Source organism: Erinaceus europaeus, chromosome 10 (assembly GCF_950295315.1).
Source record: "Erinaceus europaeus chromosome 10, mEriEur2.1, whole genome shotgun sequence".
NCBI classification, from domain to species: Eukaryota; Metazoa; Chordata; class Mammalia; order Eulipotyphla; family Erinaceidae; genus Erinaceus; species Erinaceus europaeus.
Genome location: NC_080171.1, coordinates 122,998,007 through 123,025,974, shown reverse-complemented (window position 1 = coordinate 123,025,974; position 27,968 = coordinate 122,998,007). Strand labels below are relative to the sequence as shown.

Sequence of the window (27,968 nt, the reverse complement as noted above, 5' to 3'; positions counted from 1 at the left end):
TCTTTTACTTTGGTGCACTATGCCATTTTACTTATTATTAGTCTTTACTTATTGGATAGAGACAGCCAGAAATTGAGAGGGAAAGGTGTGACAGAGAGGGAGAGAGACAGAGACGCCTGCAGCCCTGCTTCACCACTCGCAAAGCTTTCCCCCTGCAGGTGGGAACTGGGGGCTCGAACCCGGGTCCCTGAGCAGTGTAACATGTGCGCTCAACCAGGTGCACCACCACCCAGCCCCTTGGAAGCATTTGTAATTTTTATCTACTGGTTACTGAATTGAGACCACAGAGACCAGCTGGAACCTATGAATTAGAGGAAGAAAAGAAAATCTCTAGAGTGTACTAGTTATTATTTTGCTTTCTGAATATTTTTGATAAGTTTGGGTAAGGAGAAAAGACATGAACCCATAAGAAAGCAAACAGGGGAAATTGTCAGCATTTATTTGAAAATATTTATTTATTTATTTATTTTACCAGAGCACTGTTCAGCTCTGGCTTATGGTGGTACAGGGATTGAACCTGGGACTTTGGAGCCTCAGGCATGAGAGTCTGTTTGAAGAACCATTATCTACCCCTGCCCTATTTATTTCAGTTTTAGAGACAGAGAGAAATTGAGAGGGGAGAGGTAGGTAAAGAGAGGGAGAGAGAGACACTTGCAGTCCTGCTTTACCACTTGTCAAACTTCCCACTGTAGGTGGGGGCCAGGGGCTTGAACCCGGGTCCTTGTGCACTGTAATGTGTGTGCTCAACCAGGTGTGCCACCGCCATCTGCCCCCCCCCCCCCCCGCATTTCTAACTCTGTAGAAATTCTTTTTTTTTTTTTTTCCTCCAGGGTTATTGCTGGGCTCGGTGCCTGTACCATGAATCCACCGCTCCTGGAGGCCATTTTTCCCCCTTTTTGTTGCCCTTGTTGTTGTAGCCTCGTTGCGGTTATTATTGCCATTGTTGACGTTGCTTTGTTGTTGGATAGGACAGAGAGAAATGGAGAGAGGAGGGGAAGACAGAGAGGAGGAGAGAAAGACAGACACCTGCAGACCTGCTTCACCGCCTGTGAAGCGACTCCCCTGCAGGTGGGGAGCCGGGGGCTCGAACCGGGATCCTTACGCCGGTCCCTGCGCTTTGCGCCACGTGCGCTTCACCCACTGCGCCACCGCCTGACCCCCCACTGTAGAAATTCTAAATGGCAGGCTCCTGGGATGAAAGTTTGGATCTGTGCTAAAAGGAATCAGAACTCCTTGTTCATCTTTTAATTAAAGGCCTCCGACTCCGTCACATTGACATCACAGGCTCAGGTAATAGAGGGCAGATGTGAGTCTCTTGCAAGGATTCTTTCTGTAGCTCAGTTTACAGATGGAGACTAACAGCTGTTGTTGCAGGATGATTTCAGCAAACCATCTGCAAGGCTATCTGAAAAGAATTTAAAATAAACGAAGAGGCTATTTTAATTTTTTCTTTTTCTTTTTTTCTGAAAGAAACATTTTTAACTTTTCAGACTACTTCTCAGGAAAATTTAAGGAGAGGAGCAGAGAGGAAGGGGATGCAGTGTGGTAGACATCTGGGCCACAACGTTACTGTGTTTTTAAAGATTTTTTTAAAGTTCTTATTAATAATGAGAAAGATAGAAAGAGAGAGAGAAAGAACCAGACATCACTCTGGTACATGTGCTGCCAGGGGTTGAACTCAGGACCTCATGCTTGACAGTCTAGTGCCTTAGCCACTGTACCACCTCCCAGGCCACTTAAATTTTTTTTCCTTTTTTATATTTATTTATTTATTCCCTTTTGTTGTCCTTGTTGTTTTATTGTTGTAGTTATTATTGATGCCGTTGTTGGATAGGACAGAGAGAAATGGAGAGAGGGAGGGGAAGTCACAGAGGGGGAGAGAAAGACAGACACCTGCAGACCTGCTTCACTGCCTGTGAAGCGACTCCCCTGCCGGTGGGGATCCTGGGGGCTCGAACTGGGATCCTTATGCTGGTCCTTGTGCTCTGCACCACATGCGCTTAACCCGCTGCGCTACCGCCCAACTCCCCAATTTTTTTTTTATGTTTTACTTATTTATTATTGTATAGAGACAGAGTGAAATCGAGAGGGCAGGGGGAGATAGAGAGGGAGAGAGACAGAGAGACACCTGCAGCCCTGCTTCACCACTTGTGAAGCTTTCTCCCTGCAGGTGGGGGCCAGGGGCTCGAACCCAGGATCTTGTGCCCTGTAATGTATGTGCTTAACCAGTTGTGCCACCACCTGGCCCATTTTTTGTTTGTTTTGTTTTTGATTTTTATGCCTGTTCTTCAAAAAGAGTAAAAAGAAACTTAAGGGAGTTGGGCTGTAGCACAGCAGGTTAAGCGCAGGTGGCGCAAAGCGCAAGGACCAGCATAAGGATCCCAGTTCGAGCCCCCGGCTCCCCACCTGCAGGGGAGTCGCTTCACAGGCGGTGAAGCAGGTCTGCAGGTGTCTGTCTTTCTCTCCCCCTCTCTTGTCTTTCCCTCCTCTCTCCATTTCTCTCTGTCCTATCCAACAACGACGACATCAATAATAACTACAACAATAAAACAGTAAGTGCAACAAAAGGGAATAAATAAATAAATAAATAATTTTAAAAAAAGAAAAGAAACTTAAGTAAATGTAGCCCTAAAATATCTAAACTTTGGAAATAACAGTGAACCAAAATGATGCAAAAGGACTTGAGTAAGCTTTGTCTCGGAGAAAAGAATATCTGAAGAGCGTACTTGATGGCGCTTGGGGAGGAGGGGTGGCTCCTGGGTACCTCCTCAGGGACTCAGATATGGCCACTTCTCTCTCTGGCTTTGAGCAAGGAGGAACAGTGGTACTGAACCATTTCTTTGACCTGATAAGCTCCATCTGAAAGTAAGCTGAAGTGTGGGTGCAGTTAAACCAGAACTGAGGCCCCAACAAGACGCCAGAGGAGTTGAAAGTAATTGCACACGTCAAGGGCCTGCCGGTCTGAGTAAGTTAGGGGCACAGATGACGCCAGGGCTCCTGCCCTCTTCCCAGTCTTCAGAGAACACACACATTTGCATAGGTTCTAGAGGATTCTGTCACTGTGAAAGCAGTGCAGAAATTGACAAGGATACAAACGGAGCTGAGCTTGAGAGTGCTGGTTTCCATGCTGGACTGTGGACCCTAGAGACTGCTGCCTAAGAGCTGGGGCTCAGTCTGCAACAGAGGACTCTCGAGAGTGGATGTCAAACACCCAAGCACATATCTCATTTCATAACACTTAGCAGCAAGTATCATGAAGAAAAAGGAAGCAGAGGCCTGGGTTAGTGGGAACACACAGGGTTTACGTACGAGAGGACCCGGGTTCAGTCCTTGGCACCACCAATAGCCAGAACTGAGGGCTGAGCAGAGCTCCGGCTAAAAGAGGTGTAAAGTTTCACAAGTGGCAGAGCAGTGCTACAGCTCTCTCTCTCTCTTTCCATCTATCTTTCTCTGCCTCGCCCCTCTAACAAAAGAAAAAAGAATGAAAGAAAAGGCCACCAGGACACGCCTGTTTAAACATGTTATCGTGTGCAAGCACCCAGGTTCACAAGTGGTGAAGCAGGGCTGCAGGTGTCTGTCTGTCTTCCTCTCCCTCCCCCCTCTCAATTTCTGTCTCTATACAATTATATATAAAGAAAATTCCTGGGAGTCGGGCTGTAGCACAGCAGGTTAAGCACAGGTGGCACGAAGCGCAAGGACCGGCATAAAGATCCCGGTTCGAGCCCCCCGGCTCCCCACCTGCAGGGGAGTCGCTTCACAGGCGGTGAAGCAGGTCTGCAGGTGTCTGTCTTTCTCTCCCCCTCTCTGTCTTCCCCTCCTCTCTCCACTTCTCTCTGTCCTATCCAACAACGACAACATCAATAACAACAATAATAACTACAACAGTAAAACAACAAGGGCAACAAAAGGGAATAATAAATAAACATTAAAAAAATTAACAACAAAAAAAGAAAGTGCCACTGGGAACGGTGGAGTCACCAAGCTACCAGTCAAAGTCCTGGTGGTAAAAGGGAAAAAGACACAGACAGGATTGTGAATGAGTGGAGGAGACATGGGTAGCAGATGGCTGTGGCCTGGGGTGGGAGTGTCAGAGGGATCCAGGCAGGGTGGCCACAGCTGCAGAGCCCAGGGCCTACTATGGCTGAGACGCCACAGCACAGCTCACTCCTGCAGGCAGGCCGTGGGCACAGAGACCTGAGTGGGCTGCACTCTCCCGCCAGAGCGCAAGGCCTGAACAGCTGTGACGGACACACGGCAGGCAAGGCAGCTAGAGTTCCCTGTGCTTGTACATTAAGTGTCTCGGGGTGATGGAGCAGGGAGAGGGGTGTGTGTGTGTGTGTGGGGGGGGCCTGAGCCAGGCCTGGGTTGTAAGGAAGAAGCAGTGAGCGGACCACCTCTGCTTTCAGCTACTGGAATGTGGTAGCCGCAGAACGGGATGACAGGACCCTGAGACCTCGGGGAACTTCAGGGAGCAATTCTCATCATAAAACGGAGCCAGAAATCCCACCTTCTGCTCCCCAAAGAATTTTGGTCGGGAGCGCAGCGGGTTAAGCGCATGTGGTGTAAAGCGCAAGGACCGGCGTGAGGATCCCGGTTCGAGCCCCCGGCTCCCCACCTGCAGGGGAGTCGCTTCACAGGTGGTGAAGCAGGTCTGCAGGTGTCTTTCTCTCCTCCTCTCTGTCTTCCCCTCCTCTCTCCATTTCTCTCTGTCCTATCCAGCAACGACAACATCAATAATAGCTACAACAATAAAAAACAAGGGCAATAGGCAGGGGTAGATAGCATCATGGTTATGCAGAGACTCTCATGCCTGAGGCTCTAAAGTCCCAGGTTCAATCCCCTGCACCACCATAAGCCAGAGCTGAGTAGTGCTCTGGCTAAAAAAAAAAAGGAAAAACAAAATGACGAGGGCAACACAAAAGGGAATAAATAAATATTTTTTTTTTTAAAAAAAGAATTCTCATCCAGGCTCTCAGAGGGGGTAAAGAACAGGGAAGCTTCCAATGGAGGGGATGGGACATGGAACTCTAGCGGTGGGAACTGTGTGGACTTGTGCCCCTCTCACCCTTCAGTCTTACTGCTCATTATTAAATCACTGACTTAAAGAGAAAAAGCTGAGCCAGACCATCACACCGCCTGTGGATGCTGAAAACAAAGCTTAAGAACTAGCCACGTGAAATGTCTTGTCTACACGGCGTTTCAGGAGCACAAGTGCCCACCCAGGTGCGGCCTCGTAGACTTGAGCCAGTAATCAGCCCTGTGGAGCGCAGGTAAGACGCCGGCACACGCCGGCACACCTGACTGTGATTAAGTGGGATGGCCAGTGGGGGAGGCTGGAGCAGGGAGACAAACAGACAGACGTGTGGACCGCATGCACCCCACATCTTCCTTCCAAGCCAGATTGGTAAGCTCACGCCGGGTCTGAGTCTGGGGTTGGGGGAGGCTGACGGGTTTTGGGTTTCCCTGTTCTGGCCGGCGGGAAGGCCGAGGCTGCAGGTGCACGGTGACCGGTTACTGCACGGGAGGCTGGCCGCTCAGCTCTCTCTCTCTCGCTCTCTCTCGCTCTCGTTCTTCGGTAAGCTATCGCTGGGTCTGAGTCTGGGGTGGGGGAGGCTGACAGGTTTTGGGTTTCCCTGTTCTGGCTGGTGGGAAGGCCGAGGCTGCAGGTGCACGGTGACCGGTTACCAAACAGGAGGCTGGCCGCTCATCTCTCTCTCTCTCTCTCTCTCTCTCTCGCTCTCTCTCACTCTCTCTCGCTCTCGTTCTTCGGTAAGCTATCGCTGGGTCTGAGTCTGGGGTGGGGGAGGCTGACAGGTTTTGGGTTTCCCTGTGCAGCAGAGGCTGCGGGTGCACGGTGACCGGTTACAGCACGGGAGGCTGGCCGCTCAGCTCTCTCTCTTGCTTTTTGGTGGGGGTCACTTGGCTGTTGGAGAGGTGCTGTGTGACAGCATGGACTGGGAGCGGTGAGACCAGTGATTCTGTGGTTCTGAGCAGGCTGGACTTTGGGAACCTGGGCTGCTCCAGCTGTGGGCTTGCACGTGGCTTCTGCTTACCATGGGGTGGCCCTCAACGCCCCAGTGACCCTGCTTTCCCACTGAGACGTCTTACCTGGGGCTCCTGCTTCCTTGTGTCCATTTTAACCCCCCATGGGCCTCTCCTTAGAGAACTATCTGGGCACTTAATTTCAGTTATTAAGATTCGGGGGGTTACTTTCTGTAAGTAACAGGTTAAACTTCTGAGAAGGTCCCTTAGAAGAAACTCTTGGGAGTGTCGAACTGGAGGTGGGTGAGGAGGTAAGAGCTGGCAAGGAGTGGCCAGGTCACAGAGTACCCTCTTTTTTTTTTTGAACTAATTTTAAAAATATTTATTTATTCCATTTTTGTTGCCCTTGTTTTTATTGTTGTAGTTATTGTTGTTACTGATGTCGTTGTTGTTGGATAGGACAGAGAAGTAGAGAGAGGAGGGGAAGACAGGAAGAGAGAAAGACACCTGCAGACCTGCTTCACCCCCTGTGAAGCGACTCCCCTGCAGGTGGGGAGCTGGAGGCTCGAGCCAGAGTCCCCTCTTATCAGTCCTCCGTTCATTGTAACCGAAATTGTATGGGTCTCCAGCAGAGAAAATGGGAAGGCAAATGCCATAACATCTTTCGGTAAACAGGCTAAGTTACCAGTCTGTGCAGGTTGTTGAAATACTAGTTTAGGCAGGCATACTGAAGAAGCATGTAAGTCTGTGTAAACGGCACCCACCCCCTTGCTTTCACATCGCAAGCTTGAAAGTCTGACATCTAAGATATCGACACGGCCTCCAGCTTTGTCTTTCCTACACGAGATTCTTCAGATCTTTTCAGATGGGTGGGGCAGGGTGGCCCCTGGAAGGAACAGGGGCTCTGGGGCCATGAATATTGGAAAAACATGCACAGTTGTATTGTCAGCCTCTCCATTCAAAGCTCTGCTATGGTGCCAAAATCCTATGCCAGCTACTGGGGGTCTGGAGACCAGCACAAGCCCCGGGCAGGGCTCCTGGGGACTCCAGGCACCTCCTCTCCCCGCTTCTCCCCCACCACTCACAGCTTTATCAGCAGCGTGAGTTTGCACAGCTGCTACCAGTTGAACTCCCGACCACCTTTTCTTGAAAAACAGTTCAGTTACCCACACCTGGCAGAGCTGACACAAAGCAGGCAAGGGAGGAGAGTGACTCCCAGATGGATAGGCCTCTCCCGCTCTTTCTGCAGTAACTGGAAAGAATTGTCAAGGGTGGCGGGGGTGGGGGGGAGGCTTTTGCCGAAAGGGGAGCCGAGTGAAGCTCCCAGCAGCTTGTTAGTAGCTACAAGTCTGAACATCTGCATCTTGCCTTGGGGACAACGAGAGGGGATGCAGACGGAATAGAAGCCTGCTCGGTGAGGGGAGAGCTGTGGGCTCTTCCTTTCAGTTCTGGTCTCTAAACTCAGTAGGCCTTTCAGTTGATTGTAAGCATTGAGCGGTGTTTCCTCTGTTAAGAGTGATCTGAGCAGAAACAGTGCACAGAGGCTGGGTGTGCCGCGGATGTGTGTGTGGGGGAGCATTTGGGGTTTGCCGGCTGTGCAGAGGAATTGGACGGGAGGCAGAGCTGAGCCAGACGCCGCCTCTGTTGGTGGTCCAGTGATCTGTGTGCGCCTCATCTTTAGCCCGTGTGGACAGGGAGAATTAGCACAGGGAGAATAAAAAAAAGGTTTTGAAGATGACTATTTTTAAAAAGATTTTATTTATTTATTTACTTATTTATGAGAAAGATGGGAGGAGAGAAAGAACCAGACATCACTCTGGTACATGTGCTTCTGGGGATTGAATTTAGGACCTCATGCTTGAGAGTCCAATGCTTTATACGTCCTGGACCACAAGACTTTTCTCCCTTTCTTTCTCTCTTTTTTTCTTTCTCCCTTATTTTATTTTTTACCAGAGCACTGCTCAGTTCTGGCTTACGGTGGTGTGGGGGATTGAACCTGGGAACATCAGGCATGAAAATCTCTTTGCATAACCATGATGCTATCTATCTACCCCCACCTGCACATGACTTTTCTATTTTGAATTATACAGGAAAATAAAGGCAAGAAGAAAGGACACTATCAAAATTCTTTCCTCTTCTGAAATGTCCAAATGTTTCCGGAGGTGTGGTGTTAAACATCAGAAATAGTTCTTTCCAGAAGCACTTTATCTGAGCACCAAATGTTTCTTAATCCCACCCACTGCAAAAAATATAATTTTGATTTGGAACCAATTTAGGGGGTGAGAAATGTGGGTGTCCTGTCCAGTAATATAATCCTATTAAGTCTTTCTTTGGAAGCCAAGCCAAGCCATGCATGACTTTCTTCTAAGGCAATTTAGGGCTTTCCCTCTACAAGTTATGCAAGCAAGGCCAACAGCTGCCTTTGGGAAGACTCATTATAAATTAAACACACATTTAAATAGTTAATTGTGTTAGTTTCTTTCCTCAGAAGCAGAGGTTGTGTAGGAATGGTGGCAGGTATAAACCCAGAGAAAGAAAACAACACTCTGTATTAACATACACAGCTGTCGTGGAAGCTAATGGTCATTCTCTGCAGACAGGGCGGGGCAGGGACATGCTGTTCTCCGGTGAGACTGTCTCTCACACAGTCAGCTCACATTCCATAGACCTCCTAACAGGTTGAAACTGCGTCAACTGATGCATCTGTTCCCTTGATGTATTTATTTATTTTAGACAGTGGTACAAAAAGGGAGGGTGAGAGGGAGAGAGAAAGAGGTCACAGCCCCGAAGCTTTGAGGCGTGAACCCAGTTGAGCACAGGACAAAGCAGCACGCACCATCCCCCAGAACTCTTTCACCAGCTGGATGCACTTGTGTTTTTTAAAATGCACAAGATAGGGGCCAGGCGGTGGCGCACTGGTTAAGTGTACACATTACGGTGCGCGAGGACCCAGGTTTGAGCCCCTGGTCCCCACCTGCAGGGGGAAAGCTTCACGAGTGGTATAGCCAGGCTGCAGGCGTCTCTCTGTCTCTCTCCCTCTCTATCTCTCCTTCCCTCTCAATTTCTGTCTCTATCCAATAACAAACAAACAATATTTAAAAACACCTTTAAAAACGCAGGGGCAACACAGCAAACATGCTCCCTCTTTCATGTCAGGGGCGGAGAAACTTTTTCTTGCCAAGGATCGCTGGACATTTATAAGAGTATTTGCAGGTTGTACAAGATGATCAATCACACCTGAGTCCTTAGTGTGGTGAAAGACCTCCTAGATTTATGGAGCTTCGAGTCTTGCCTGCAGTTGCCTGGCCATGTCCAGACCCATGCCAGTCCCCACCTGCTTTAGATGAAGGCTGCACAAGGGAACAAGTATTTATTTATTTTTAAATATTTATTTTCCCTTTTGTTGCCCTTGTTTTATTGTTGTAGTTATTATTATTGTTGTTGTTGATGTCATCATTGTTGGATAGGACAGAGAGAAATGGAGAGAGGAGGGGAAGACAGAGAGGGGGAGAGAAAGACAGACACCTGCAGACCTGCTTCACCGCCTGGGAAGCGACTCCCCTGCAGGTGGGGAAACCAGGGGCTCGAACCGGGATCCTTACGCCGGTCCTTGCGCTTTGCGCCACCTGCGCTTAACCCGCTGCGCTACCGCCCGACTCCCACAAGAGTTCTTAAAATGTTTAGTGTGAGGTTTCCAACCCCATTTTCTCTGTTTGAAGAAGTTGAGAGATGAGAGAGAAAGGAGAGCACTGGCTGGCTCTGACACGGGGCAGTGACAGGACTGACTCAGGATACTTGGGGGCTGCCGGCATGCAAGTCAGTGCTCAGACAGGATGCTATTTCTCTGGCCCGTTTCCTCTCAATGAATAATGATGAGCAAGGCCAGGTGATGGCGCACCTAGTTGAGAGCACATGTCACAGGGCACAAGGACCCAGGTTTGAGTCCCTGGCCCCCACCAGCAGGGGAAAAGCTTCGTGAGTGGTGAAGCAGGGCTGCAGGTGTCTCTCTGTCTCTCTCCCTCTCTATCTTCCCCTTTCCCTCTTGATTTCTGACGGTCTCTATCCAATAAATAAATAAATACTTTTAAAAAATGATGAGTATTTTCCACAGTTATCTGCATCTCACACACCCAGAACTTCTGTTTTCTTATTTTAAAGAGTCCTCAGCTTTGTGGAAACACAGGTAGCCTGGCTGTGGTGGAAAGCTTTTCTGGTGTCATAATTGCTTGGGGCACCTTTCTGGCCAGAACACAGGTAAAAGCTGAAGGCTCCTTTGAGTCTGGGAGCTGAGCTTTGTCAGAATAAGCACCACAACGGTTTGGCTTTATGCTTCTATAGATACCACAAGCTGGTCTCATGGAGCTTTCTTCCTTTGTCCTGAACTCCCTTCTCTTCCCAAACCACCTGCAACTGTCATTTGAAAATTAACTGCCTCTGACATCTGAAGAGAGAAACAGGGAAACTACAAAAGGGAAAATAATCTTACCTGCTACCAGGTAAGATCCAGGAAGACAAAGAAAAGTCTCTTGGAAAGACCCTGTGTATGTTTAAAATCCCCTCTCTGGACGGGGTAGTCTGTGCCTAGCTAAAATGACGATGGTTCCAAGGCAGCATCTTTGCAGAGATGGTCTTCAGTTACCTGGCCTAATCACTCAACCCTCGAGACTTCCTTTAATCATGAAGACGGGACGAGAAAGGTGAAACTCAAGGAACACACTGATACAAGATGAACTAGAGTTTCCAAATAGGACCTTTACCACTGAATACCATTTCTATTCTTACAAACGTGTTTGTTTTTAATGAAAATGAAACATACTCACTATGGAAAATTGGGAAGATAAAGCCTGAAGGAAAATACAAACCGTCTCTTTCTTTTCTTAATATTTATTGATTCCCTTTTGTTGCCCTTGTTTTTTTTATTGTTGTTGTTACTGTTGTTGTTGGAGAGGACAGAGAGAAATGGAGAGAGGAGGGGAAGACAGAGAGGGGGAGAGAAAGACAGACACCTGCAGACCTGCTTCACCGCCTGTGAAGTGACTCCCCTGCAGGTGAGGAGCCGGGGGCTCGAACCGGGATCCTTACGCCGGTCCTTGCGCTTTGTGCCACCTGCGCTTAACCCGTCGCGCTACCGCCCGACTGACTCCCCGTTTCTTTTCTTTTTTAAAAATTTATTTTATTTTTTTTAGAGTTTCTTTTTAATTTTGAATTCATTTCAGGTATGCAGTTAGCCGTCAATGAAATCTTTATTCAGATAGTCACAGATCAAGCAGAAATTTTAAGAGCAGGTGAAGACTAGTCTCAGGACAGAACTAGCATAGCATCTTTACTTATAAATAGTAAAAAACAAAGATAAAGATTTCACCTCCATGGAGCTTTTGCTTGGAGAAGTGGAGAGAGATAACGTGGTAGAATCCGTCTGAGAATAAAACACAAGTCTTTATTTGCAAACGTTAATGTGGACCAGTCTCCTGGATTTGCACAGCTGCCCATTTCTGGCTCTTTCCCCCAAAGGAGAAATTATTGACAGTTTGTTCCTCAAGATGGTGTGAGAGTAACACCATCCCCATTGAGGTGGTTTCTTTCCTGGTGCATGAGAGAAACGTCAAGAATTTCCTGCTTCTGTGGAGCTGTTGGGACATTTTATAATCTGACAGCACTCAGTGAAGCAGAACATTTCTTGAGCCAGTCCAACATGCCCACCTATCAGTCAGCTCCCCACAAACATTCCTGGAGCCGATCTGGTGCAGAAGAACGGTGTATGTTTCCACAGTGAATTAATTGTGCAGCCCTCGCAGAAACTATGAGTCAGGTGGCATTCAGACCTTTCACCCACTGTTGAGTACAGAGACCTTCTGTGACTAGTAGAGACATTGAAAGCCCAGGGCTTTCATTCTTGATTTCAGCAGTTTAGAAGGCACTGAAGGACTTTGTTGTTGTTGTTGTTGATTCTTCTTCCTGGTGGAGAGCTATTTATATTTCAGGTGAGCAATTTTTTTTTTCTTAGCCACCAGGATTATTGCTGGGGCTTGCTGCTAGCACTATGAGCTCACTGATTCATCACCACCATAAATATGAGCGTCTTATTTGCCGGTATAGTAAAGTCAAGGCACTAACCATTTTGTCCTCCGTTTTTAAATAAAGACACTCGGCAGCTTGGAAAGAGCTGTCCTGAGACTTTGGCAGAATAGCAGTGGCAAAAGGAACAGACAGAAATACAAAATCTTGGCTTGTGGAAACCCCACCTGCAGCTAAACCATTTCTGCTACCAAAGTGCCTGTGTCGTTACCTGACTGCCAGTACGAATTCTAAGTATGGCTTCTGTCTCCTTCCCTTTCTTTCCTTCCTTGGCTCCTTTGTTCCTTCTTTCTTTGTTCCCTCTGTTGCTTCCTTCCCCTTTTTGTCAGGCTTTCACCACTCCAAGCTGACTTTTCCAGACACAGAGACAGACACAGACAGACAAGGAGAGACACCATAGAATTGAGTCCCCCCAGCACCTTGGTACGACTATGAAGTGTTGCTAGAAGTTTGAGCTTGTCTCCTGAGTGGCAAAGCATCCGACTGCCCAGGTGAACTAGTCCACTTACACCTGGCTTATGTGTTTTTTAAAAATATTTATTCCCTTTTGTTGCCCTTGTTTAATTGCTGTAGTTATTGTTGTTGTTATTGATGTCGTCGTTGTTGGATAGGACAGAGAGAAATGGAGAGAGGAGGGGAAGACAGAGAGGGGGAGAGAAAGGCAGACACCTGCAGACCTGCTTCACCGCCTGTGAAGCGACTCCCCTGCAGGTGGGGAACCGGGGGCTCGAACCGGGATCCTTATACCGGTCCTTGTGCTTTGCACCACCTGTGCTTAACCCGCTGCGCTACCACCCGACTCCCCTGGCTTATGTTTTCAGCTGTTATTGCTTTAACGTGTTTATTAAAGCAAAGTAAGAATCGCAGCAGACAACTCTGGACTTTGGATGTTTTTTACAAGTGGCAGTTCCTTTGGCTATGAAGTAGTGTCCATGGAGGTAGCAGCACGAAGATGAAAAAGTGAGTCTTTAGTGTCTTTGTTGTCAGGTGATTAATTTGGTTGAGGCATTTCTCATATATTAAGTATTCAAGGAGCCTGATTAGAAAATTTGTGTTTCTTGATGGACCTTTGCAACTCGATTGTGAATCTTAAATTTTTCTTTTATGATTTAATAGAGGTAGTTAGATAAGGATTATTATTATTTAACTCTGGCCATTTCATCAGTCACAGAATTTAGCACCTGCCAACATACATTGGCATTTTCCCCCCGGTCAGCAGCACTGTCTGACAACACTGTAACTAGATCAGAGGATTAAGAATTTGATCTTTCAAATCCATCATAACGCACAATAGCCAAGTGTAGTATGAAACTTGAAACCCAACGAGTGTTTTCTTCTTGCAGGCCTTCTCTTGATGTATTTTAACGTCTATGTCTTCATCTTTAATTTAATTTTAAGTGTCTTACACAGACAAACTAGCCTGAACAGTTATTTAATAATATGTGACAAAGCACATATTTTCTTCATTTTTCCCCCCCAGAAAATTTGATGGAAAAGAAAGCCTTCAAAATCTTGTCAATCAACAGTTTCTCAATAGGTGATAAAGTTGGAGCTGGGCCGGGCCATGGTGCACCGGGTTAAGCAGATATAGTACAAAGAGCAGGCACCAACACACAAGGATCCTGGTTCGAACCCCCGGCCTCCCAACTGCAGGGTGTTTCGTAAGAGGCAGGTCTCATTTAACTCTCTAATTTGGAGGTTTGGGCTCTGGCACTGACCTCTACTCTTCTCTAAAATAGTCAAATAAGGGAGATGGGGCTATTTCTCCCCACAGCCACCAGGATAACTGCCTGCCTCTCTCCCCCTTCATTGTATTTTTCGAAAGTCACTCTTAACTTTAATCTAATAGTTTCAAGTACAGTTGTTTTCAGAGGTCTTATTTAATCTACTAGATGGAGAGATAGATGGATATTTAAGATAGATCGTAGGTTGAGAGGACATACAATTTTTATTTTAGTCAGACAAGTTAGGAAGTCAACAAATCAAGGAAGCGTCATTGTAAGTCACTCTCTACCTCAGTTTCTAATCTGCCCTGATCAGTGAGGAATCTGTGTCTCCATTAGTCCTTGCTCACACTACTAGGGCCTTTAAAAAATATTTATTTATTTATTCTCTTTTGTTGCCCTTGTTTTATCGTTGCAATTATTATTGTTATTGTTAATGTCATCATTGTTGGATAGGACAGAGAAATGGAGAGAGGAGGGGAAGACAGAGGGGGAGAGAAAGACAGACACCTGCAGACCTGCTTCACCGCCTGTGAAGCGACTCCCCTGCAGGTGGGGAGCTGGGGGCTCGAACCGGGATCCTTATGCCGGTCCTTGCGCTTAGCGCCACCTGCGCTTACCCGCTGCGCTACTGCCCGACTCCCTACTAGGACCTTTGAGAGGGAATCTTCTTTCATGACCTTCAGGTAGCATCAGACTGTCTGGCCAACTTCTGTCTCTGATTTCATTTTGCTAATGAAGAATGAACATGGCCTGAAGAACAAGACTTTATAGCACATTTTGTGGCAAACTTGGGCAGTGAAACTGAGTGGATTGCTGTGAGGACACGTTGTGACTAATACCTGCAATTTTCAAAGCTCAAGAATTGTTTTCAGTCAAGGGGAAGTCTAGGGAAATGGAATCCGTTACGAGAACCAAGAATAATGAGCCCAATAAGAGAGGAGGGGTCTGCGTGAGTCACGTCCTCCTAACGCAGACATGAGTTTGACCCGTGTGCACGGGGAGATTAACATTAGACGTGCTTCCTGATTGCCACAGGCGAGTGCATTCTTTAAAACAGCTGTAAATACTTCCTGTGGGAAAGTAGATTCACGGTGCTCCCTATAGGAAGTTACATTTGGTTCGGTGTAGGAAGGAAAGCAGTAAGAGAAGGAAATATTAGGGGAGTACTATGATCATGTGAGGGAGAAAAGGAAATTCTGAGTTGTTAGAGAAAGCAGCTGGGACGGAGGACAGAGAAAGATCAGTAAAAGTATATAGGGAAATAGGAAGGGTAGAAGGAAGGACACAGAATCTTATTCTACCAATATCAATGTATCAGTGGTATTTTATAAAGAGAACAAGCTGGTGGCCTAAACTGTGAAAGAGGATATTGAATTCCTGAAGTTACTCTCAATGATCTGACAGCCTGGCTCTGAATGTGCTATGAAGGTTTCTGTAAAGAGGATATATTATATTATTTAGTCTACTGGTTAGAGGTGACGTCAATAGCTACTCTTTGCAAAAAGCCTGGTATCTGATGCTTCACTGCTCCCAAGGCCAAGTCCTGCCTTCTCGCCCCTAACCTCCAATAGCTGCAGCCAAGCCCCCCTGCGCCTCTGCACGCGAGGAACTGCAGGCAGGTGTAGTTCCCCAAGAGGGATGCCGTCATCTCCGTGGTGTTTTCATTTACTTCTCCCCGTCCTGCTTTTGCCTAAGGCCCTTCTATTCAGTTTGCATTCCAAACAGAGGAACCCAGAATATGCCCCTCGGTCCTATCTATTTCCTTCTTTGATGGGTTTGTAAGGTGAGCGCTTAACCAAGTGTGCCACTGCCTGGCCCCCTTTGATGGGTTTGTTACATAAATAAACACTACAAATACTTTCATTTATTTATTTATTTTTAATTTTTTAAATATTTATTTTATTTATTCCCTTTTGTTGCCCTTGTTGTTTTATTGTTGTAGTTATTATTGTTGTTGTCGTTGTTGGATAGGACAGAGAGAAATGGAGAGAGGAGGGGAAGACAGAGAGGGGGAGAGAAAGACAGACACCTGCAGACCTGCTTCACCGCTTATGAAGCGACTCCCCTGCAGGTGGGGAACTGGGGGCTCGAACCGGGATCCTTATGCCGGTCCTTGTGCTTTGCGCCACCTGCGCTTAACCCGCTGCGCTACAGCCCGACTCCCTACAAATACTTTTATAGCACAAGCATGTCCAGTGTGAAGTTTGGCGTATGCTCATGCTACAAAATGACACATTATTCATCTTGAATAAGCGACTTTCCTGTGTGGCAACCCTACTGCAGCAACTCTGAATCTCCAGAGTACCTGGGAAGAGTCTTAAATGGTCTTGCATGAGGTGTTTGAGGTGAAGAAAACAGCACAAGATTGAATGCAGGAAGCATAAGTGAATTGTCTCTAAAGTGACAGAATCCTCGGAGGTGAGCAGGAAGAAAAGATAAATAAAAAGCTACTCTGGAGGCTCTTGTCACTTTTTCCACAGGACAGTTCCCTGGGGGAGGAGGAGGGAGCCTACGGTCCTCTTCCCTCCCTCGGCACTTCTGAGCATGGGCATGATTTTTCCGTATTCCAAGAGTGACTTTGTGACGGAAGAGACGCAGACAGGTGATGAAATCGTTACGAGAGCAGTGGGGCGGACACTGGGACGGGGCTGAGTGTGCACTAGGGTGGGGAAGATGGGACAGGTTGAAAGGCACAGGGCAGTCTGGGGACTGCCTTTACGGCGTGAATGCCGGCACACACATACATATGATATGTCCAAGGGTGATGCTTCAGAATGTCTTATGTTTCAGTAGCCAGCCTTATCAGTCTCCTTTCTGCATGTAATTGTGGTGGGCAAGAAAAGCCCCTCTCTCTGGTTGGGGATAGCCAAGCATGGTCAGACTTGCCTTGCAGCACTGGTCAAGAACGGATTATTGTTTAACATCGAGTGGACATTTATGTGACAAATTCAGACTTAAGATCCATATTTCTTTCTTGTTAGTAGGATTTTTTTAAACTCAGATTTCAGGACCTACTATTTCTCAAGCTTGCAGAAGTTCTGCATGAATGATAGCTGATGCACTGAGAACTAAAATTGAATCATGCACAAGCGTTTCCTTCTAATTTGTTCATTATTTATCTTGATTCTAGGTTTGATGATATTCTTGTAGAGCTGTCTGTATTGGAGTTATACTGAATTCAATAAAAGTTAAGCTGGGGGGAATTTTCTCCCTAGACCCAGTGTTAAAAGAATATCTATCTATTTATCTACCTCTCAACACGCACACGGTACACAGCTTACAGCTACTGAGATGTTCCCAGGCTGGTTCCAGTGTCAGGAGAGCCAGTTAGGCTCTTCTCTGCATTTCTGCCTGCAACCCACTAGCAAAAACCCAGTTCAACAGCAGAAATCTAGATGCATCTTAGAGGGAGAAGGAGAGGATACTAATGGAGTTCACACTAATGAAACAAGTCTGCCTTCTGTCACAATGGAAAACAAATTCATAAAATGTTCAACGAGTACTCTGGGACCATCCATTCATTTCCTCTCTTTTCTTACAACGGTATTTCTGGTCTTCTGCGCTGATCATTGTGTGGGTCTCTCAGAATTAAAAAACTGATTCGTATTCTGACACTGAAGGCTGAGTGCCTGATTTACACCATACAAGCAGAGACTGAGCGGGATGGGTTTGTCGGGTGGGTGGTGGGAAGGCAGCTGGCTCTGCTCTGTACCTGTGTGGCTGGGTGGCTGGTGTCCATAAGGGAGCTGCACATGGGCAGGGAAGAGAGGTGTGCGCGTGGGAGGACAGGCAGGGACCTGGCAGAGCCACTGCCCCGCGGCCTGGGACGGCGGCGCCGGGCGGCCCACTCACCGGTGCTGCTCTGGATGGTCCTCACGGTGGTGGCGGTGCGCGGCGGGGACGAGGACCGCAGGGACAGGCGCTCGTCGTCCTGCGAGCAGCCCTTCTCGATGGCGCGCACGTAGCTGTGGCTCCGCATGCGGAAGCAGCCGGGCAGCGGCAGGTCCAGCGCCTCCACCGCCTGCGACTCCAGCTCGCTGAACACCGACTCGCACACCGACTCGAACTGCCCGTTCACCTCCATCTCGCTCACCTGAGGACGGACACACAGACAGCAGGTCACCCCGCCAGTTCCTCCACAAACCTTGCCGCCTCCCTCCTTCCTCCCTCCCTCTCTCCCTCCTTCCTCCCTTCCTCCCTTCCTTCCTTCCTTCCCTCCCTCCCTCCCTCCCTCCTTCCTTCCTTCCTTCTTTCTTTCTTTTTTTTTCACCTTTTTAAAAAAATTTCTTTATTGGGGAATTAATGTTTTACATTCAACAGTAAATACATCCCCCAGTTTTCCATACAACAATACAACCCCCACTAGTCCTCTGTCATCCTTCATGGACCTGTACTCTCCCCACCCACCCACCCCAGAGTCTTTTACTTGGGTGCCATACGCCAATTCCATTTCAGGTTCTACTTGTGTTTTCTTTTCTGATCTTGTTTTTCAACTTTGGCCTGAGAGTGAGATCATCCCATATTCATCCTTCTGTTTCTGATTTATTTCACTTCACATGCATTTTTCAAGGTCCACCCTTTTTTTACAGCTGAGTAGTATTCCATGGGGTGTATAGACCACAACTTGCTCAGTCACTCATCTGTTGTTGGATGTTTTTTTCACCCTTAAGATACAACTCAAAGTTAGATGGAAATGTAGGTCTTATTATATACATCTGCTTTCTTTTAAAAATTTATTTATTATTTAATAGAGACAGAGACATTTCGAAGGGAAGGGGAGGGAGAGAGGGAGAGAGACCCCTGCAGCCCTGCTTCAGCACTTGTGAAGCTTCCCCCCTGCAGGTGGGGAGCAGGTTCTTGAACCTGGGTCCTTGTGCCCTGTGATGTGTGTGTTCAACCAGGTGCACCACGGCCTGGCCCCCAGCTGCTTTCTTTATCATTACATAGTCGACACTTTCTTTCTCCCTTCTTCTTTCTCCCCTCTCTCTTTCCTCCCTCTCTCCTTCCTTCCCTCTCTCCTTCCTTTCTTCCATTTTCTTTCTCCCTCTCTCCTTCCTTCCCTCTCTCCTTCCTTTCTTCCATTTTCTTTCTCCCTTCTTCTTTCTTTCCTCTCTTTCCTCCCTCCCTCCCTCCCTCCTTCCTTCTTTCTCTTTCTCCCTTCTTCTTTCTTCACTCTCTCCTTCCTCCTTCCTCCCTCCCTCCCTCCTTCCTGCCTTACTTTTCTTTCTCTTTCTCCCTTCCTTGTTCTTTCTTTCCTTTTTTCTCTCTTCTCTTTTCTCCTCCCTTCTCTCTCTCTCTCTCTCTCTCTCGCTCTGTATTACCTTTACTTATTTATTGGATAGAGACAGACAGGAATCGAGAAGGTAGGGGGAGACAGAGAGGGAGGTGGATGGACAGACACCTGCAGCCCTGCTTCATCCCTCACAAAGCTTTCCCCCTGCCTGTGGGGACCGGGGGCACGAACCTGGGTCCTTGCACACTGTGATATGTGCGCTCAGGCAGGTGCGCCTCCACCCAGCTCCCTCCTCTTCTCTCTTAAAAATGTTTTATTACATTTTTATTTATTTACCTATTTCGGACAGAGATAGGGAAATCAAGTGGAAGGGGGAAATGGAGAGAGAGCTCTGTTTTATCGCTCCTGAAGTTTTCCCTCTGAGGGGCTGGAACCTGGGTCCTTGCAAATCAGCACACGTGTGCTCAGCTAGGTGGTCACCCCTGCCCCCCCTTTTAATTTTATATTTTCCTCCTCCCTATTTTACTTTATCATTTTATTTTATTTTTACCACAGCACGGCTCAGCTCTGGTTTATGGTGGTGCGGGGGATTGAACCTGAGACTTTGGAGCCTCAGGCATGAGAGTCTTTTTACATGGCCACTATGCTACCTACCCTCGCCCAGCTCTCTCATTTTTATTGGGAGGTTAATGGTTTACAATGCCATTTCTCATCTCCCATGGATAGTTTTCTACGGGACACCAGGACCCCAAGGCTCTCTCCAACCACTTCATTCCCCAGAAGCCTTTTCTTTGACAAATACACCATATCACTTCACGTTCCCTCTCCCTGTCCCTGTTAAGTCCCACCTATAGGTGAGATCTTTTTTTTTAATCAGAGCACTGATCAGCTCTGGTTTATGGTGGTGCAAGGGATTGAACCTGGGGCTTTGAAGCTTGAGGCATGACAGTCTCTGCATAACCATTATGCTACCTACCCCCACCAGAGCGAATTACTTGGTATTTGTCCTTCTCTTTTTGGTTTGTCTCACTTAACACGATATCTTCAAATTCTATCCAAAATGTGGCGAAGGAAACAACTTCATCATTTTAACAGCTGAGTAATACTCCACTGTGTATATGCGACACGATTTTTTTGAACGACACATCTGTCATAGGACATCTGGGAGCTTCTTCAAATTTCAGTCCCTGGGAAAGGACGTCCATCTCCCACAGTATTAACTCTAATGCATCTGTTTCCTCTATCTTACACATTGTACTTTGCAGGCATCCAGTTTACAGAGCCAAAGAACCAGTTAGATTATGAAGAATGAGACCTTTGTTTCTCAACTGTAAGGGAGTCTGGGACTGAGAAGTCTTACTGCACTGCATGACATTTAACAGATATGTATATCCATTTATAAATGGAAACCCAGGAGGCATTTTTATAGGGAGGGCCACAGCCAAAGTTTGTATATTTTAGCGGGACCATTAATAACGAAAGAATATTGGAAACGAGAACTTTTCCAGTTGTGTTTTCAGAAGTGACTGATTCATCAAATAATCTAAGTGTGGATTGAAACTGAATTTAGTGCAAAATCTGGAAACGAGTCCTCTATTTTCTGCAAAAATACCCACGTTCTGCACAAAAATAGACCAAACCCAGATATGGCAAAGCCTTGCAAAGTGCAATCAGGATTCTCAGTTGAGCTGCACGCCGTCTGAAGGATACACATATAGTATACACAATGGAATACTACTCAGCTGTAAAAAATGGTGACTTCACCTTTTCAGCCGATCTTGGATGGACCTTGAAAAAATCATGTTGAGTGAAATAAGTCAGAAACAGAAGGATGAATATGGGATGATCTCAGTCTCAGGCCAAAGTTAGAAAAACAAGATCAGAAAAGAAAACACAAATAGAACCTGAAATGGAATTGGCATATCTCACCAAAGTAAAAGACTCTGGGGTGGGTGGGTGGGGAGAATACAGGTCCAGGAAGGATTCAGAGGACCTAGTGGGGGTTGTATCATTATATGGGAAACTGGGAAATGTTCTGCATGTACAAACTATTGTACTTACTGTTGAATGTAAAACATGAATTCCCCAATTAAAAAAAAAAAAGAAAGTCCTAATGGACATGCTGATATGGCTACTCGGCATGGTGACTGCCTAGTTATACTTAAGTTACCAAGTGCCGTAGAAGCAGGGAGCCAGGAGGCGGCTTGCCGAGTAGCGTGCACATGCTCCAGCGTGTGAGAACCTGAATTTCAGGCTCCCTCCCGGTTGGTTCCCACGTGCAGGAGGGAAGCTTCACAAGTGGTGAAGCAGGGCTGCAGGTGTCTCACGTGCTTCTCCTCTCCCTCTTCTTTCCTCTCAATTTCTTTCTGTATCTTCAAAGAAGTTAAACTTTTTTACAAATGGCATGGCAATCTAACATGCTGCAGGCGAGACACATCCGCTAAACTAATTTGGGAGTGATGTACCACATATACAATGTACGGACTATAGGAGGGGTCCACAACAGAAGGAGAGGCTCAGCTTGACTCTGCCAGCCAACTACCGTGTGCGTTTAGGGATATTTTATTTCTATGATACATGAATGACAGAAATGACTTAGTTCTTCTATGCTACATTCCCTGGCTTACAAAGATTTACTTTGATCTTTCTAGTGGTGTTTGATAAATAACAAATCATGTTTTAAAAGGTAGTAGGATATACTACCTTTAAATGCTATACTATCACAGGCACTAGCCTGAGCTGTAAGAGGGAGGACTTCAATATCACAGATGCTCACCACATCCGGAGAAGTGTAGCGTAAAAATGGTACTACCCTTTCCCCCTGAATTTTGCTAGTGATTTACAAGCAAATTAATTAATGATTAATTAATTAATTAATTAATTAATGGTTTACAAGAGTATATGATCACAGGGATCACGGTGCCACATCGCACCAACCACCATCGTTACAGGGTAGTAGTATTTTGAAGAAGAGGTTATTCTCCTTTGAATAATGACAGTGTTGGGACTGAAACAGGATGTTTGAAATTATCTTTCAGGATTCTTTGTTCCTTGGAGACTGAACAGGGAAGGAGAAAAACAGTCTGCCATTAGGAATCCATTTAGGACGGCTATTCTTTCTGTATTCTACTGAAGGGAAGACAACTGCCCCACTGAGTCACACAGCGTGACCTGCTGTAGGGCCGAGGCCCACCTGTCCGCTGCAGTGATTGGACCGAGTTCACTAAGCTGCGCTGGGAAGGGTTGTCTCAGGGGAGCTCAGCTCAGGCGGAACAGGGACTGAAACAGGTAGCTGTCTATATAGAGTGCATGACTCCCTCAGACTGGACACGTGCAAAATGACGAAGGCAGCCAGCCAATCAATGCCAACTCAGCAAACAGCTCTTCAGCTCATTGAAGAACTCCACATATTTGGTGGCTGAATTTATAGACCATTTTACAGCCTACAGGGTTATATGACCACGAGGTATCCAGAATAAAGGTAAGCTTGGAAAGTTTTAATTTTTATACTTCTCGTGAAAAAGTAAGGACAATGTGAGTCCAAATTCTACCAAAGGAGCACAAACTATTTGCCTGAAATTGAGGTTGTGTCAGGGGCTGGGCAGCGGCGCACCTGGTTAAACACACATAGTACTAAGTGCAAAGACCCACACAAGGATCTGGGTTTGAGCCCCTGGCTCCCACCTGCAGTGTGGATGCTTCACAAGTGATGAAGCAGGTCTGGAGGTGTCTCTCTCTCTCTCTTCCTATCTTTCCCTTTCCTCTTAATTTCTCTCTGTCCTGTTAAATAAAATAGAAAAGAAAGGGGGAAAAGAAAAAAGAAAAAAATGACTGTGGGGAGAGGTGGATTTGTAGTGCTGGCATCGAGCCCCAGTACTAATTCTGGTGACAAAAAAGAAAAAGAAAAAAAGAAAGATTGTGTCCCTGGCCGCCATTACTCAGTAGAGGCAGGTGTGAGGTGTGCCTGCACACAGGGATTTCTTTCAAAGCGGGAACGTGCAGAGTGCTGAATACGACCAGCCTTCCCTAGTTGCTGCCCTGCCCTGCTCTTGCGTCCTGTGGTCCTCTGCACATTATGACCCAGCAGGACCACTCGCAGTCACATATGCAGAGGACACTCAGCTGACCCTTCATATCAACATGTATGTTCATAATAACTGAGGAGTGGAAGTAAACATCAGCAGACAACTGGATCAACAAGTTGTGGGATGCCTACCCAATGGCACAGACTCTGCGATTAGAAGCAGTGGTATTGTGCGGTCAGGATACAGTGGACAGACCTTGTGAAGTAAAGAGGTAAAAGATTACTTCTGGATGCTTTTGCTCATGTGTGGAATATAGATGACTGATATACATGACCTTGTTAAAAAAAAGGAGGAGGAGTTAAAGAGGGGCGGGTGGTGGCGCACCTGGTTGAGCGCACATGTCACAGCGCACAAGGACCTGGCTTTGAGCCTCTGGTCTCTACCTGCACGGGGAAAGCTTTGCAGGTGGTGAAGTAGGGCTGCAGGTGTCTCTCTGTCTCTCTCCCTCTCTGTCTCCCACTCTCCTCTCAATTTCTGGCTCGCTCTATCCAATAAACAAAGATAATTTTTTTCTTTAAAAAAAGGAGCTAAAGAAGTTAATCCCTAAAAGTTGGTAATCACTATGGTGGTTCTCGGGGGTTGGCAGAGAAATTTTGGTACAGTGTGAAACGATACCCCTGACATCTTATAATCTTGGAAATTATTATTAACTCACTAATTATTACTAATTATTATTAGTGATAAATAATTATTAAGAATTAATAATAAACAAAATAACAATTATTAGTATTAGTAATATTCTGCTGTAAGTTAATAATTATTAATAATTATTAGATCACAGCAGAATTTAAGAAAGAATCAGTTCAGGCAAGGGAGCTACCAGATGGGGCGGGGAGTGAACTGTGGTCCAGTGTCAGGGCTGCGTGACTCCATCACAGATGCCCACCCTTCCCTTCCTGATTTCTCCAGAGCATCTTCGTTCCATCCATATCACCACACCATGTCATCAGGGCCGTGCATCCCCACCACCGCCATCACAACCGTCACTCCCAAACCATACTCAACATCACTGACATTCTGCCATCGTCACTGCTATAATCCCAAACCTTTTGTTCTCCTTAACCTTGATCATTAATCTTTTTTTTCTCTTTATTTCTTACCAGAGCTCTGTTCAGCTATGGCTTATGAAAGATTCAACAGTGACTTAGCAGATGAGCAGGGAGTAGGGCATAGATCCACACCACTCCCATCACCAGAATTCTGTGTCCTCCTCCCCTCCTCTAACCACTACACTTCGCCCAAGGTCTTAGAGACGGTTTGATGACTTTTTTTATTTTTCAAGTTCATGTGTTTCAGTTCTCTATATTCCACATATGAGTGGAACCATTCAGTAGCTGTCTTTTACCTCTTTACTTACTTCACTAATCATTTATTTCTGGACACAATTTATCGTTAATTGTGATCGTGATAATCTCTTCCATAATATTGTCTCTGCCTCCAACTTTTTCATGCTCTCCAATATTTCCTACTTTATTTTTTACCATAGTAATTATCCAGTCCCAACAAATAATGGTTCTGATCATATTCCCTGCTTGCTTAAAAGCTGAAGTTTCAGGGGCCGGGCGGTGGCATACTGGGTTAAGCGCACATAAAACTAACTGTAAGGTCCTGCACAAGGATCCAGGTTCAACCCCTTCATTCCCTACCTGCAGGGGGGACGCTTCACAAGTGGCGAAGCAGGTCTGCGGGTGTCTCTCTCCCTCTCCCTCTCTAGCTCACCCCATCTCTCTCAATTTTTCTCTGTCCTATCCAATAAAATGGGAAAAAAAAAAAAAAAAGGCCACCAGAAGCAGTGGATTTGTAGTGCCGGCACCAGGCCCCAGCAGCAACTCTGGAGGCAAAAACAAACAAAACCCTCCAAAATCCAAAAAAAAAAAACACCCGCTGAAGTTTCGATCAGTCTCATTCATAATCAATAAAATCCGCTCCCCTTTGCCTGGCGTATTAGATCACTCATTTGTAAAGGTCACAGGGAAAAATTCAGAATAGAGTCCTCGCTGCTGGTTCTTTCCCACAAGCTCCAACCATAAGACAACATTTACTGTTCGTTGACCCCTGCTTTAAGGAAGTAGTTCTGAAATTTCAGACCAAAGGCTGCTTTCTTTTCTCCTACATATTTCATGAGCGGGTCACCGAGCTGCCTATTCTAAACCTCGTGCCTAGAAGCTCTCTCTCGAGTATCCTGGCCAGACCTTTCTGTTCTCATCACTGGAATTATGTTGACAGATTCACAGTGACAAAGAAATTCCCTTTTTGCATTTGGTTATTTACATATCTTACGGGGTATTTGTGAAATACAGTTCTGAAAATGTGAAGCTGTTGGCATGGTCCCTGATTCTGTGCAGTATTACTTGTCGTTGGCTTCTGCCCTTCTTGCCTGAGGATGCCTTTGTGGTGTTCTCATAAATAGTGCTTATGACAGACAACACTTTGAGTTTTTTTTTTTTTTTCACATTCCCTCCATAAGACTATAATATCTTTAGGGAGATGAATTATGTATTATTAATCAGTGAATAAATTGCCTAATTTAGCTCAGTATTGGGCCAATAAATATTAGCTGAATTTCAATAATGGGAGTCATTTTTGCCTCCAGGGTTATCGATGGGGCTTGGTGCCTGCACTATGAATCCACTGCTCCTGGAGGCCATTTTTCCCACTTTTGTTGCTATTGTTATTGTTGTTATTGATATCATTGTTGTTGGAAAGGACAGAGAGAAATGGAGAGAGGAGGGAAGACAGGGCGGGGGGAGAGGAAGATAGACACCTGCAGACCTGCTTCACTACCTGTGAAGTGACTCCCTGCAGGTGGGGAGCCCCTGCAGCCGGGATCCTTAGGCTGTTCCTTGTGCTTTGTACCATGTATGCTTCAGCTGCTGTGCTACCACCCAGTTCCCTGAGCCTTTTTTTCTTTTTGTTTTAAAACCATTGTTATAGGGGCCAGGTGGTGGTGCACCTGGTTGAGCGACATGTTACAGTGCAGAAGGACCCGGGTTAAAGTCCTGGTCCCCACCTACAGGGGGAAAGCTTTGTGAGTGGTGAAGCAGGGCTGCAGGTGTCTCTCTGTCTCTCTCCTCCTTCCCTCTCAATTTCTGGCTGTTTCTATCCAATAAATAAATAAATATTTTTTAAATTATAAAAAACCCCACAAACAATTGTTATATAAATTTAGACTCAGGACTCCTAAGCATCACTAAGAAGTGACTTTACTTGTCTTCCTAAGGAAAGCTCTGGAGGCAGCCACTTCCCTGGTTGCCCCTGCACATGGAGGCTTGTGCCCTCTGAGCCGTTCAGATCATCAGTACCTGAGTCTGGACAGCCTGACCCTGTTGCACACCCTCTAAGGCCTTCAGTGGGAAAGACTGAGATGCTCAAAGAGCTGAATAAAACAAACACAATCAGATTTGCCTGTAACAGTAAGTCCTCTTGGTCAAATCTTCATTCCTAGTCCTGGTTATCAATTTTTAGAAGAAGAATCTGTCATACTAGTACAGTATTCAGCCACTGAGGTAAATGGGTCATACTTCATTTCCTGTGCCTGCATCCTCGTCTGGAAGACAGACATTTTTACACACAGACACACAGACACACACATACAATGGGCTGTCAGAAAAGTCATGGTGCATTTTTGCACAGAAAAATATCATGACTGCTAACAAACTTTTCCCACTCTCCTTCCTCCATACACACATGCGTGCGCACGCGCGCACACATACACACACACGTGTGCACATACACACACACATGCACACACACACACGGGGGGGGGCTGGAGGCTGGGGACACAGCATAATGGTTATGCAAAAAGACTTTCATGCCTGAGCTACCAAAGGCCCCAGGTTCAATTGCCAGCACCACCAAAAGCCAGAGCTGAGCAGTGCTCTGGTGAAAACACAAACCAACAAAAACTCCAGGAGCCGTGGGCTCATAGTGGTGGCACCAAGCCCCAGTGATAGCCCTGATGGTAAAACACATAAATAAAATTGAGAGACAGAGAGACATTGGGAGGGAAGGGGAGACAGGGTGGGAGAGAGAGGCCCCCGCAGCACCGTTTCACTGCTCATGAAGCTCCCCTCCTGGGTGGGGACCAAAGGCTTAAACCTGGTGGCTGAGCACTGTCCTGTGTGTGCTCAGCCAGGGTGCCAGTGCCTGGCCCCGATGGTCCGTGTACACAACAGCTTTCAGAGCGAGACGCTGGATTTTGCCAGAGGTGTGCAACACTGCCCCTTTGTCCTCCAGGCATCATTTTTTAAAATTTCTTTACTGGGGGATTAATGTTTCACATTCTATAGTAAACACAACAGTTTGTACATGCATAACATCTCTCAGTTTTCCATATAACAATACAACCCCCACTAGGTCCTCTGTCATCCTTTTTGGATCTGTATTCTCTCCCCCCATCCCACCCCACAGTCTTTTAATTTGGTGCAACAACCAGGCATCATTTTTTAAAAATATATCATCTATATTGACTTATTGCATAGACACACCCAGAAATTGAGAGGGGAGAGGGTGACAGAGAGGGAGAGAGACAGAGAGACACCTGCAGCCCTGCTTCACCACTTGTGAAGTTATCCCCCTGCAGGTGGGGACTGGGGGCTTGAACCTGGGTCCTTGTGCTGTGTGACATGTGCGCTCAACCAGGTGCGCCACCACTCAACCCCTCCTCCAGGCATCCTTACGACTGAAGCATCATCTATCAGTTCCTTAACAACCAACGTGTTGGTCCTGACTTACTGAATCTCCAGGGGCTTCCTGCCTGTGATGTGTCCATCTACAGAGACTGACCCCTTTCTACTGTCTGCTCACTTTGGTGCAGATGCATCGATTTCGTTCTATTTGATCTTTATTTTTTAATCGTCACCAGGG

General features: G+C 46.5%; 1 protein-coding gene and 1 long non-coding RNA gene across 16 annotated transcripts in view; one reads left to right on the top strand and one right to left on the bottom strand.

Annotated features, from left to right (window-relative positions):
* DLGAP1 (DLG associated protein 1) overlaps positions 1 to 27,968 on the bottom strand; it is an 825,909-nt gene that overhangs the window by 152,614 nt on the left and 645,327 nt on the right. For all 15 annotated transcript variants that reach the window (XM_060200748.1, XM_060200749.1, XM_060200751.1 and 12 more), the window contains one exon: positions 17,637 to 17,877. In XM_060200748.1, coding sequence (XP_060056731.1) covers positions 17,637 to 17,877 — 241 coding nt within the window. The remainder of the gene's footprint in view (positions 1 to 17,636; positions 17,878 to 27,968) is intronic.
* Positions 22,062 to 27,968, top strand: part of LOC132540955 (uncharacterized) — a 104,078-nt gene continuing 98,171 nt past the window's right edge. The window contains exon 1 of the long non-coding RNA XR_009552171.1: positions 22,062 to 22,498. This is a non-coding gene — a long non-coding RNA (uncharacterized LOC132540955). The remainder of the gene's footprint in view (positions 22,499 to 27,968) is intronic.